Genomic DNA, 13,897 nt, shown 5'->3' with positions numbered 1-13,897 from the left:
ACACTAGACATTTTTCACCTTGGGTTACTGTCCTTCTGAGTAGGTTCAGTAATGACACTTGATATCAAAAAGCCTTCTATTGGGGTAGAGCCTGGAGCCAAGCTAAAGAAAATATCCAGAGGAAGCCCTATTTTCAGAAAATAAAGAAAACATATTTGCTCTGGGTTTGCCCTGTCATGTTTACCAGCAACACACAAAGATGGAAAATAAAATAGGTAAAAACAAAGATAAAATGCATCAAAAACTTCTTTATGGTGAAGTCTTCAGAAGCAGGTCTCTGCAGGCCAGGAATCCTCCAAAGTGACTCAGTGAGGTGGTCTGTCAAAGACTGGCTAGAACCAATGGAATTCAAACTACACACATTTCCTTTGAAAGAAAGCTAGAAAGTGTTTCAGCGAGAGAAACAGCCTGATAGGAAAAGCAAAGGGAGAAATGTGCCAGCTACTGGCTTTAAAAATGCTCCCCATATCAAAATTCCAGTGAAGGCACACAGTATGGGAAGATGCCTGAAACTGGTAGTAAGTAATGCAAAATGTCATAACATGTAAATGACTGGTGTTCCATTAGGCAAGAGAGGCCCAGACCCCACAAACTTTATAGAGAATTTCCTGTCTAAAGTATTAATGCAAACAAAAAGAAAAGACCCACTTTGTGTTGAAAACGCTACCACTCTCCTAGTTAGACAGAAGAATGGCAAACACAAACAGAAAGAACTATGATAATAGGCTTTGCCATTACCAGGGATGGAAAGTATATCAATTTGAATACAAGACATTTTGAAGATTTAAATGCAGACAACTATTCTGAGAAAGGTCCAGGACACGAGAGTGGTTCACATTGGAAAGAGTTCCCCTTGAACTTTGGAAAAGTTCTGTCATCCCCTGCTTGTCTTACCTGTAATATACCATAAGAACTGTATCTAATTAGTTGCCATTATTACTAGATGTCAGGTTCCATCACCAGTTAACAATGCATGCATATGGGCAGCGGGCAGGAAATGGTGCTGTACATGACATTCCATTCATTCTGATGAACTATTTTATCCCCCTTTTTTCTCCTAATTTTTTTTTTTTAAGACTGACGCAAGCAGATTTCCGTTATTCAGAATTCCCTTACACAACAAGATTTGCTTTACTGAGAGGCTTATTTATAACATTTGCCTTCAGCAGCTTTTATATATCTTGATGCTGTAACTATCAGCAAAACTTCCATGTACGTTGTTATTTTAACAATTCACTAAATTTAAAACAATAGCCTCTTCCCCCCAAAAAGAGCTGACTTGACAGAGAAGACAGTCTATGCATCCCTTCATAAGGAATTTAAATACACAGTCAAAGGCTTGGCTGTGACCTAAACTCTGGTCATGTACCTCCAGGGCCCTTTGAGTATCTTCTTATATCTTCCATAAAGATCAACAAAGAACCATAATACCATGGCAGCTTTGAAATGTTTACTTGTAATGCAAGGTGATCACCAAAAATAGGATATCCAGTGTAGTCATCCAACATAGTCAGGTAGATCAAGCCCAGAACAGGAGATCTCTCATCTAATCTGAGTTTGTTAGCTTCACTAGAGAAAAACCGTGTGGTGAAAGCCTGTGTGGTAACCTGAGACAAGATCTAAAGGGTCATCTAATCTCTGATCCTAAAAAGTGACCTAATCTCTGATCCTACAAGTGAAAGTTTATCAACCTCCCACTGAGGTGGACCAGGATGCCTAAAAGCAATTGCTGTTGGAGCAGACGAATTTAAATTCAGGGTAGACTAGTTGCAAAATAAACTAGCCCAATGGACAAGAGCAAGACAGCAGCTAAGGTGTCAGAAACCAAGTCTTCAAAAGAAAATCTTCTGCAGCAAGGCTCATACGACATCAGGAAATTCTATTCTACTAGGAGGATGAATTTCTAGCTCTCTCCCCCAAGAGACTGGTTCATCATCTTCTGAGTCTTATTTCATATTCCAACTGAATTCCATAGTCCCAAAAGATGGCCCATGTTTTTAACATCCTTAATATCCCAATGGGAACTGAAAAACTAGGACCTACTCTCTTGAACAAAGTAAAAAAAAGCCACTGAGTAATGAAGGGAGAAAGCACATATCATCTTTAGTGGAATTCCTTTGGCAGATCCAAACAAGGAACTGGTCAGAGATGCCAATTTATTTGGCTGATGAGTTCTGGAATCTCACTCAGTACAAAGGATCTATAACATGTCTGAGGGAAGGATGCATATAACCTGGATGAAAATAAAGATGTTTATTTCTTCAATCAGTTCAATCCATTTTTCACAGGTCTTGACAATGCATCCTTGGTCTCTTATATGGAAACATGGAAGGACCAAGAAACTTCGGTTGAAGATGCCAGCTCTGCTAAAGCCAACTACAAGCCATTTCATATGTTTAAATCAATTCACCTATTATGAAAAACTAAACATCCAGGCAGGCTGGTTAAGATGCAAATTGTGCCAACTGGGAGATTGATAACTCACCCTAGAACTCAACACTGTCAGCATTCACTGATGTCTCCTGACATTAATCTGCTTTCTTCACCTAAACTCCTATGACATTCCAATCCATTATGCTAGCTCAAAGCTCTGGAAGGCCATGGAGCTGCACAAGTGTCACTGAAGGCAGAATTTGTCCAATAAAACCTTTAGTATTACTAACAATGCATGATCATTTAAGAACCTCGTCTAACTTCCAGATGAGCCTACAGGGCTCTCTTTTATTGTAAACTAAACACAAGTGAGAAAGTCTGAGACAAATGTGATACCCTACAATGCCATATTTACAGTCACCTTTTAGAGTAGAACTGCACTTTAAGAAAACATGACTTTGCTGACAAGGTAAAACCTGTCACTTAGAGGCTATTCTACAAGGGACATGTGGACAGCTTTTCAGACTGACTTTTTAAAAAAATCCAGATTCTTGTCCAGTTGCTTCATTCCTTCTTGCATTAAGTACCCTGAAAAGACAGGTGGCAAACATTGGGGCTATCAGGAGCACAGTTGGAAGCTAACCTGTTCCCGGTCTTTAAACAATTAGCAGAGCACTCATGGCTGCTTTTTTGACAGGAACAGTTTCAATAATAAATATTAAAATAAAAAAAACCAACATTTAGGACTTCTGTAGCACTACATCTGTTAAGTTATGTTGCAGACATGGATTGACTGATCCTTATGACACTCCTGTGTGCAAGATAAAGTATTAGTTTCAACCAGGAAAGGACAGCCAGCTGTTCTGTCAATGCTGCTTCTTCATTGCCAACAAGAATCCCAGGCAAAGAGCTTCCACCTTTTTGAGTTCCCAGCTTTCCAGCTGAATTGAAAAAAAACTATCTTCCTTTTGTTCTTTCTGCAGAGGAAAAAAGAATCCAATGTAACTTGGAGGCATTCAAGCCCCTAAAGTTTAATCATAGAAATAAGATCACCTTTTATTTCCCAGGGGGATTTCCAAGTAAACTGAAAGCCTTCAGTTGTGCTATTGTTCCTTGGATCAACTCTAGAATCAAGGACGCATACTGGGTCAGAGGTCAAGGATTCAGCATCCCTTAGGTGGGACTCAATCCAAACTGTGGCCACTATATGGGTGGGGCGGTGAGTCTGCACCTGTTTAGTCATATGAATATCTGGTACTCTCTCCACCTTGTACAAGTCACTGCAGACTGGATGTTGTAGCCTCATCAGACACTGCCTTTGGGTGATAAATCCTCTGTACAATGATCCTACAAAAACTGGCTTCCCTTTGTCAAGCTATACATAGTGGTGCTCAGAACCCAGTCTATCAGTCCCCATTATTAGAGATGAGCAGAAAAAGGAATTTTCCCATTTGATGATCAGGTTTCTTACCCAAAGATACAATAATCTGGAACCTTCCTAAATCTTGTTTGTTGACCAAGTGAAGATCTTTTTCAGCTAGTATAAACAGAGATTGGAATATATCTGATAGGTTTCTTAGTTATTGTCTTTTTATTTCCCCCCCCGCCCATTAAAGAAAAGTGTGACTGGAGAAATTTCCAATAGCCAGCCTTGCAAGAGCTGTTTAGGTAGTCAGGCAGTCTGCCTGCTATGATGTGGAAGAAACGCCCATCAGTCCAGATTACTGAAATTGAAGAGCTGAAACTTAAAATGTACATGTAAAAATCTAAGGATTTTGCTGTTCACGATTAGCAGATCCCTGGACCCTATTTCTATTGGCATACACACCCAAGATAACTTTCTCCCAGTTATAGTAAAGAATGACAGGTATTTTTTGTTTTATTTAGTCCCTATTGTGATTGCTATTTCCAAGGTCCTGTAGACCCCAGAATCATGTGGCCATCTCTCTCAGGTCATTTTATGACTCTCCAGAGTGTCGGCCATGGAACACTCACAGGATTTTATCATTAAGTGTCAATGCTATTTGGAAAGGGTTTAAAATTAAAACTTCTCAAAAAACAAATTGCCCTGGGAAATATTCCTCCACGAGTGAAAGAAGAGCAGATATGATTGGTCCTTGTGATCCAGGTGTGAATGAAGCACGTTACTGCAGCAATGAAGGCAAGTGTGTTAAAATGGGGAGGATGCAAGCAGAACCTAATGCTAGGGGAAAACCCCTCCTCCTGCATTCCACATGCATATCAATACACACCAATGGAAGCAATAAAATTTTCTTCCTTTAGACTCCTTGTGTCAAACTCCCTTGTCCCTTTTCCTGCAGGGCTTGGTACCCTTGGCATGAGCTGGGGTACTGGCAGTTTCACTGTAGGCTTCAGTTCCGCCCTCATGGCTAAACCAGGGTCCTTGCCAACCGGAGTGGCTGCTCCATCTGTTGGACTTCGTTTTCTTTTTTCTGGTTCTTTAAGAAAAAGGAGAACAAGAAGAGAAGCAGAAAAAAAGTATAAGACCAGGGAAAGAAGAGAGTGGGCGGAGGGCAGAAATAGGAAGGGGAATAGGGAGAAAGGATGGGGCAGATGGTGTTGTTAAAGCCTAGTGCCTAAGGCAGCATCAATGCAAAACAGTCACTTCTCAGATTTAGAGACTTAAATGGATTTCACCATCAGCAGCACTGTGAAGAGCAGGGACTGAGATAAGCCCATGAGCAGCCAGAATTGTTTTGTATTTTTCTGGTCAAATCATTGGCTCCTTCAGTTTGATGTCAGGGACCATCCCAGCTCCTATCAGGTTGGTGAACCCAGAGGAATTTCAAAACCTGTGAAGGCCCCTTCTGTCAATGGCGTAACAACATTCACAAGTGCTAACAGACTGGCACCTAGACATCCCATATCCAGCCATCGTCCTCATAGGTCACTATGGTTTGCAGATGGTCTGACACTACTGAAACAGTAGGGCAGAAGACTACAGCACTGATGATGGGACATCTACTCCCAGGCTGATCTATCTGCATTAGATGCTTACAATTTTTTCTTTTCCTCTGACACATTAACTGTGAGGTCTCTTCCCATAGAACTGTTCAGAGTGGTGAGATAGCAGCCTGATCAACCCAGAATACCATCTCTGGAGCACCATCAAGTTTCTCTTACTGTGAAGAACTCTCACAATAACGGATGTAAGAGAAATAAGTAACATTAAGGGAAATCAGTTTGCCATTGTGGACTCTGCTGGAGTTGGCAAATACAAATCTTGGGCAAAGTACTGACAATGTCACTCAATCAGCAGGAGGAAATGCTGGAAAAGCTGCAGCTGACTACCTGCGAGTTCATAAATTCATACATTTTAAGGACAGAAGGGACCATTATGATCTTTTAGTCTAACCTGCATAAAACGGCATGGGATTTCACCAAGTAATTCCTGCATCATCCCAATAAATGGTGATTGAATCAGAGCAAACTGGAGAATGTGTACAGCTTCACTTAAATTAAAATACTTACGCTGTTTAGTGAATTAAATATTGAAATTAACAATCAGAACAGCAGCCCCTGTGGTTTTAGATATTTGATGCAGTTTATTTTTCATTGTCCTCATATTTTCCAATTTCAATATGCTTCAGATTTTTGTATTGACAAAATATAACTGCATCATATAAGTTGTCTGGGGCAAAGCTGGAGGTTGTGTAGGGGGAAGTCAGGGCTTTTGACACCTAGCCAGCCATGGGATATCGTTAGAAATTATGGAACAAACAAATTAGCTGGATGTTTCTGATACTCCCTATTTCCCTTCTGTCGAATAAGAATCCAGTCAGAACACATTTTATCTTCCAACATTTTGCTGTGGCCAGAGAGGTGAACTAAAAGCAGTACTGAGCAACTCACTCGGAGGTGAGAGATTTGCTTCCAACAGATCAGCCAGAGGAAAGAGCAATTAGCCAAATGTTTTCCAAGGCAAGTCAGGGTCCCAGAGCAGCTAATTGGGTAATGGATCATTTGATGTGATCTGTGGTCTTCTAGCAACTTAACTGTAAGCATCAGAGACAGCAGCTGTGTTTTGCTCTTTCCTCTTTTGTGTGTCTTTTTCTTATTTTATCTTCAAACACATCAGACTTTAGCAACAGAACTTGAGAACTAAGAGATACCACCTAAAATGGACTCTGTCCCCTCTGAGGACACTTAATACCATGTGAGATTACTGTCAAGTAAGGGTTTTCCCTTTAAAAGTCTCTACACAAAGAAAGAGCAAAAATAAGGGAAACTGCTAAAAGGGAGGTTTAATCTTTTAAGTTTTGAATGTTAACTTTTTTATATTTTATGTGCATTTAACAAATGTTTTAAAGATTTTTCTTCTGTGTTTGGTGATAGTACCAACAATGAAATCAAATCCCCGGAAAAAGAATATCCAAATCCAAATCGCTGATGTTAATTTGGTGGTTAAAAAAAAAAAAAAAAAAAAAGCAGCAGCAGGATAATTTAAAAACATTAAAAAAAAAACCCCTATCAGATTTCAGACACAGTCAAATGTGAGTTTGTTCCTCTATTTCAATTTCGTCAGCCGTACCACCAACACACAGAACAACATTAAGCACAGTCACCTTTTTATCACATACAAATTCCCTTTGTGCTTTCTCAGGGCCTAACTGAGGCTTGGACCTTGATGGGAGCAAATGGTTAAGACTGAATTTGGACTAGATCAAAACAATGCTGGTGAGATGAGGGAGAAAGGCTCATATAGAAGAATGGAAGCAGACTGTACCTGCCCTTTCACTTGTGGTGCTACTTTTTCCTGTAGGGTGCATAGCCACAGGGAACTGAAGGATCATTCACTGCTCCTGCATCTACAGATAGTGCTGGTTTATAGTGATTTTTCCCCATCTGTCCGGGCATTTGTCACAGCTACACTTTGTCACAGTTATGCAGGTCCCCTCCCCTCCAAGCTGGATTAATAAACTTTATTTGGGTCAGCTTCTGGAAGTTTCCGCTGGCACGAAACATAGTTGCCTATCTTGTGAGTGGGGTGAGTCCATGTAAACACATTACACTGTGCTCTGCACATAGTACTGGCTACTTACTCAGTTCCAGATGTAATTCAAGGTGTTCATTAGAGCAGTGGTTCTCAAACTTGTGTACAGGTGACCCCTTTCAAATAGCAAGCCTCTGAGTGCGACACCCCCCCCCCATAATTTAATACCATTATAAATGCTGGATGTAAAGCAGGGTTTGGGGGTGGAGGCTGACAGCTCACGACCCCCCATGTAATAACCTTGCAACCCCCTGAGGGGTCCCGACCCCCAGTTTGAGAACCCCTGCATTAGAGTCTCTAAAGCCTGGTACGGTCTGAGACCTAGTTAGAGACACTACCTCTTATATCCAGTCATTCCAGCTGTGGTCCAATGAGGGGTGTCTGCCTGAATTCAACTCTCTGAGGATGTGGATAGGGCATTCTTAGCTGAAGGCCCGCACTTTTGGAACTCACACTTTATGTTTGTCTCTCAGAGCCCCAGTCTTTAGATCAGGTTGCACAACTTGTGTGTTCAGTCAAGCATTGGAGATAATTTTGATTTGGCCAGTTGGATGTATTAGGCAAGAAAGTGTTGTTTCAAGCGCAGTATGTTTTTAGTAATTACGGTACAGCACCTACGCACCTCAAGGGTGCTATAAAAAGACATTCACGATACACAGACGCACACAAAAGCTAACTCCAGAACCGTGACCCTGCATGCTCCTGTGCACTACACGCGGACATGTTACCTTTGTTATAATAGTGAGTGTGCGCTATCTCCAGTAGGCCAAAGACACTGGCCATGCCTCCCAAGCCAGCGTTTGCATACGACTGCTCCAGACTTGACACAGTGCATTTCAGCAAGTCCAGCATCCCTTTGTAAACCTTGCGGTTGATTTCCTGCAATGAGAACCTGGGCAGTAAGGATGCTTCACACATGAGAAATTCATCCCAGCACGAACACACACACACACACACACACACTTTAGCAGGGGTTCGCAGATCAATAACCCGTTGCGCAGAAACCATTTTCTACTATCAGGGTTTAGGAGTAATCTAAGATATTGCCTCAGAACACCCTCAACTAATCAAAACTGGGCATGAACTAGACTGAGTAATGTGAGGGAATGGAGCACTGACCATGTCCTGGATGACATCCTGCCGAGCATCCTCCTCTGACTGGATGGTGCGGTTCAGTTTGCTTAGTACAAAGACACGGAGCTGTTCACTCTCCAACAGACGCCGGACTCTCTTCATGTTCAGCCAGCCAACACCCTGCCCATCAAGAACATTGTGCACAACCTCCTTCAGGAATTGTTGGTTCTCACTGCAGGATGGAGAGACGGGAGTAACAGGCAGAAAGCAGTTAGACCTACGTACATGGGATCTGTAGGCATATGGGGTGACCTGGCCTAGACAACTGCACAAACTCGTTTCATGTCAAAACTAAGCTTACAAGTGGTGGATCTAAACCTGGTTCAACATACTGCTAACCTAACTACGTTCAGTCCAATCTGTGTACTATAGTAACTGTCCTCACTGAACTGCTCAAAGCAATTTGTCTGCTGCTAGCTATTCTGCTGCAGGATCTAACATACACCCCTAATGCAGTCTGACTACACTACTGTAGTATCTAACCTAATCCAACTGCATTTAAACAGGAGCAACAAAGGGAACAAGAAGAGTCCAGTAGATCTGTCAATGCTTTTCAATTCTCAGGACCGAGACAAATGGTCTATAAAAGGGGACTCATTCCTGAATTTAGCACTTAATTCAGGAATCAGAAACCTCTAGGAGCCCATTCTGAAAGAGATGAGGCCTCTGAGAGCTCTCAAAAATATACAGATTTGAGCATAGACTAAGGCCATCAATACTTTCAGACTTCCTGTGTCAAAGCATCTTCTGAAAGTCTCAAACTTCAAGGTGTATACACTTCCCAAAGGCAACTAGCACAGAAATATAGCTTTGTATTCAATAGCTAATCTGATACAGACTTTTTCACAGGGAGTCTGGAACTGCCCTACCATCCATATGTATGCAGAAAAGTCAGGACAAGTATTTTTACCTGGAATTGCTGGTTCGCCCCTGAGGTGATGGAGATTCCCTCTTCACTGTTGGGCTGTGCTTAATAACTGAAGACTTCTGATCCACCAGGGCCCTTCTGTTCCCTGTATGGGAAAGGAGACAGGATGAGAGAACAGTCATCAAAAAGGCAATCCATACCCATGGCAGCAAGAGACATTAAAGTCAGCTAATGCTCCAGTTAAATTACAGATAATAGACTTCAGACAAAATAGAAACTCAGAAAAGCAACAGCATATACCGTATTCTAGCATCACACATGGGCAGAAAACAGTAATGGGAACAATGCAGAAAGAGAAAAGATGGTAATGGAAGCTGGAGGTGAAGGGCAAGAGAAGCTTGGCTGCTCTGCATGCAGTTCCACCACAAGAACCATCTTTGAATTAGACACAGTATGTGTAAAAGCTCAATGCATTAAGGGGTGACTAGTATAGATCATGTGATACTGGTTACCCAGTGAGAAAGTTAGCCCAAAAGGCAGGCACAGAGGATGCTGGGAGTTGTTACATCATGCACAGCTCATGCTGTAGGGAACCCACCTTCATTGTTTACAGAGCCAGCTTCAGTAATAATCTCCATTATAGTATTTAACCCAAATACTGGGACACAAAATACACAATTAGTAGTGTACTACAAAATCTCCACCATCTCCAACCAAAAGCCTAAGTTAGTAACCAGCTTCCTCCCAACCCTCCCTCAAAATCAAACCCAAGTGACACTACAGTAGGAAGGGTTCCAAAGAGAGCATTGGGCCAGCCAAATTTATGAAACAGATTGGCCAAATTTCAGGGCCAATGTACAGCACCTTCCATTTCACCGGCACTATCAAAAACATCTGCCCAATTGAGAAAGTGAAGACATGTGCATGAAACAAAAACTAAAGAAAGGGGTGGAAAGAGCTCATGGAGCAGTGATGAAATGGAAGTTACAGAGGAACAATCCCAGCATCATCTTCCCTTAGAGTTACAAACACACACTCAGGAAGTGCAAGAGTTATTCAGCAATTTAAAACTACACAACAGACAGAAAAAAAAACATTTAAAACAAATCACATGCGCAAGGGAAACTTCACCCAGGCCAGCATTTACACACACATGCACACGAGCATCTATATATTCGCAAATGGACTGAACTACAGGCTAGAGAAAGCCCTTCCTTATGTTTCAACACTCACACCAAAGGTCCTGTTGGGCACGTCTATACTGCCCCCAACAGCGAGCCTCTCAGCCCAGGTTAATAGACTTGGTTACCAAGGCTCGCACTAGCGCTCTAAAAATAGCTGTGTAGACAGCGGTTCGCAGTTGCTGCTCAGGCTGGGGCTCAAGCTCTAGAGGCCTAAGCATGGGAGTGGGCTTCAGAGCTCGAGCCCCAGCCCGAGCAGCACCTTCGAAGTGTTTTCGACTCAGCTGTTTTTAAAAGTCTTTGATCTGGGCTGAGAGGCTTGCTGCTGTGGGCTGTGCAGACATACCCGTAGAGTTATAGCTGTCAAGAAAAGAAGGGAACAAACTGCAGGAGATGAGAGGCAAAGTATGAACATGGTATGGTAAAACCCATCACTGTTTTTTCCAATGTGTGGAATCAATAGCAACTTTAACTAAGACAACATTCTTGTACACTGCCCACCCCAGCCATGCTTCCTACCCTTCACAATTGCACGTGGGAATACAGCCAATGGGTAGAATGTGGATTCCCAGAAAGTAATTGTGTAAAATCTCCCTTAACATTTCCACCAGCCCAGCCCCACCTCTCCTCATTTTACACCCAGAGCAGGATCGCTCAGTTCACAAACAAAAATGGAAGTTAACACACAAAACCCAACTTTTGGTCTCTGTTACTACAAGGTCAAAGGTCAGCAAAATGTTATACCAACCTTCATTCAAATCCCTTCCCACTTCCAGATTAAAGTAATCTTTACCGATGAAAATGATGAGGGGAAAAATAAAGTCAACGAATTAAAACAAAACAATAAATTCTAATGACATAGAAGAACTTAAAAAGCAAACAAATCCTTTGCCCAGCTCAGCAACTGAAAGATTTCAATGCAAAAAATAATGAGAAGCCCTGATCCCCCTTCTGCTATCAGTAACCACATCCAGGGTTAGCCATGCTGGGGCAATTCCCTAGTGTAATAATTTCTCCAGTCTCCAGTCCATATTGTCTTAATGCATTGCAAGGGAGAAGGAAGTACTCTGCTTACAGCTGTATCCAGGAGCTTAGGGTCAAATCTTCACTCCTGAATGAGAGCTACTGTGCTAATATTTTGCCTCTCTTTAGGAGATTTTTGATCTGAAAACTGAAAGAACACTTTACAAACATTATTTAAGCCCCATAATCTCCATGGGAAGTAGGTGAGCATTATCTCCATTTTACAAATGGGGAAACTGGGACAGTGCTAAAGTGACTTGCCCAAATCTATATAGCAAGTTAGTGGTAGAGGAGGAGTAGAACCCAGAAGTCCTGATTCCCAGAGCCCCCTACTCTAACTACTAAAGCACACAAACATAGCATAGGCAAGGAAACCTCTCCATCCCACAAAACACCCCAAGTGATGGGAAGAAGTCCTAATGAGAAAAATCAAAGAACTATCCAAGATGAACACGGATCCAAATCCCCGGAATGTCTTACATCCCCAAAATGCTGTTTTGAGGGTGAATCCTTGGACTGCTTGGTAGCCAGAAGCATTGCAAAGGCAATAGCAGGCAAGGGGAGGAAGTGGTTACCTTTCAGGCTGGGGAAGGGAGTGTTCTTGTCTCTCCCAGCTTTGGTTGGTAGGGCTAAGTTGGACAAACTGAAACTTGTGCTGTGGTTCCTGTACAGGCTGCCTACAACAGAAGGTGAAACAATCAAATGTCTCTAGTGCTCAACATACACTCTCCCCTCACTCTTCCTGCAATTCATGCTTTTATCAAGATCTCAGTAGCTCTACACCCCCACTATTGGATTAACCCTCTATATTCCCTTGTGTCCCAAAAACCAAACGTGCTCCCGTTTACAGTTTAACCCTTTCCTGCTAAAAGTCGGATTTTTTTAAAGTCTGTAAAAATCCTATTTTTTTATACTATGCTCATAAGTCATGGTATCTGAGCACCTTGCTGTTGCTGCAAATCACTTTGGTATAGTAATATCCCACTTTCTACCCTAGGTTTAGAGACACCAGATTGTGTCTTCAATGTTTCCAAACTTGATTTTCCACCTTGAGTAATTTACTTGGTACCACTTGAGAGAACAGAATTCCAAAATGATCATAAAAACATGCAATCCTGAGATGGGGACTATGAGCAGGGCCTCATGTACTCTGTGACTCTGGAATCTGCTGTGGAATCCATTCTTGTCACAGAATTGTGCTCCAGAATCTGAGCTTTCCATTTTTTTTAAAATTGTGTTTCTAGCACTTATAGGTAGTAAAAAAACCAAACCAAAAAATCCTTGAAAACATGACTGAGTGTAACCAACGCACTGCCATCTGTCCCATTCTGCAGATAGTCTGAAACAACCCCATTCATATGAGCAGAGCAGTTAACGGCCCTGAAAAGATGACCATTTAAAGATCAACAGTTCACTATTTTATTCTATTTAAAATCTTAAAGGAAAGATCCTCTCATGATTGGTTAAAAGATAGTAAACAAAAGGTAGGAATAAACAGTCAGTTCTCAGAAATGGAGAGAGGTCAATAGTGGTGTCCCCCAGAGGTCTGTACTGGGACGAGTGCTATGGATCTGGAAAAATTGGTAAGCAGTGAGGTGGCAAAATTTGGAGACGATACAAAACTATTCAAGATAGTTAAGTCCAAAGCAGACTGCGAAGAGCTACAAAGGGATCTCACAAAACTGGGTGACTGAGGAACAAAATGGCAGATGAAATTCAATGTTGATAAATGCAAAGTAATGCACATTGGAAAACGTAATTCCCACACTACATATAAAATGATGGGGTCTAAATTAGCTGCTACCACTCAAGAGAGAGATCTTGGAGTCATTGTGGATAGTTCTCTGAAAACATCCACTTAACGTGCAGCAGCAGTCAAAAAAGCTAACAATGTTGGGAATCATGAAGAAAGGGATTAATAAGAAGACTGAAAATATCATAGTGCCTCTCTATAAATCCATGGTACGCCCACACCTTGAATACTGCATGCAGATGTGGTCAGCCCATCTCAAAGAGATAGATTGGAATTGGAAAAGGTTCAGAAAAAGGCAACAAAAATGATTACGGGTATGGAACAGCTTCCGTAAGAGGAAAGATTAATAAGATTGATATTTTTCAGCTTGGAAAAGAGATGACTAAAAGGGGTATGATAGAAGTCTATAAAATCATGACAGGTGTGGAGAAAGTAAATAAGAAGTGTTATTTACTTCTTCTCATAACACAAGAACTAGGGGTCACCAAATGAAATTAATAGGCAGCAGGTTTTAAACAAACAAAAGGAAGTATTTCTTCACACAACACACA

At 41.6% G+C, this 13,897-nt stretch overlaps 1 protein-coding gene across 36 annotated transcripts in view; it reads right to left on the bottom strand.

Moving 5' to 3' along the window:
- MADD (MAP kinase activating death domain) overlaps positions 1-13,897 on the bottom strand; it is a 124,092-nt gene that overhangs the window by 62,639 nt on the left and 47,556 nt on the right. For 12 of the 36 annotated variants that reach the window (XM_074955438.1, XM_074955452.1, XM_074955430.1 and 9 more), the window contains 5 exons: positions 12,169-12,270; positions 9,432-9,534; positions 8,507-8,693; positions 8,116-8,266; positions 4,626-4,832 (listed from right to left, as the gene is read on the bottom strand). In XM_074955438.1, the coding sequence (XP_074811539.1) occupies positions 4,626-4,832; positions 8,116-8,266; positions 8,507-8,693; positions 9,432-9,534; positions 12,169-12,270 (750 nt within the window). Of the gene's footprint in view, positions 1-4,625; positions 4,833-8,115; positions 8,267-8,506; positions 8,694-9,431; positions 9,535-9,987; positions 10,048-11,318; positions 11,358-12,168; positions 12,271-13,897 lie in introns of all 36 variants that reach the window. The other 24 variants (XM_074955432.1, XM_074955437.1, XM_074955421.1 and 21 more) reach the window with 4 other exon arrangements.

This window comes from Natator depressus, chromosome 6, assembly GCF_965152275.1.
Source record: "Natator depressus isolate rNatDep1 chromosome 6, rNatDep2.hap1, whole genome shotgun sequence".
In the NCBI taxonomy this organism is placed as follows: domain Eukaryota; kingdom Metazoa; phylum Chordata; order Testudines; family Cheloniidae; genus Natator; species Natator depressus.
The sequence above is the reverse complement of the archived record's forward strand: the minus strand, read 5'-3'. Positions and strand labels throughout refer to the sequence as shown.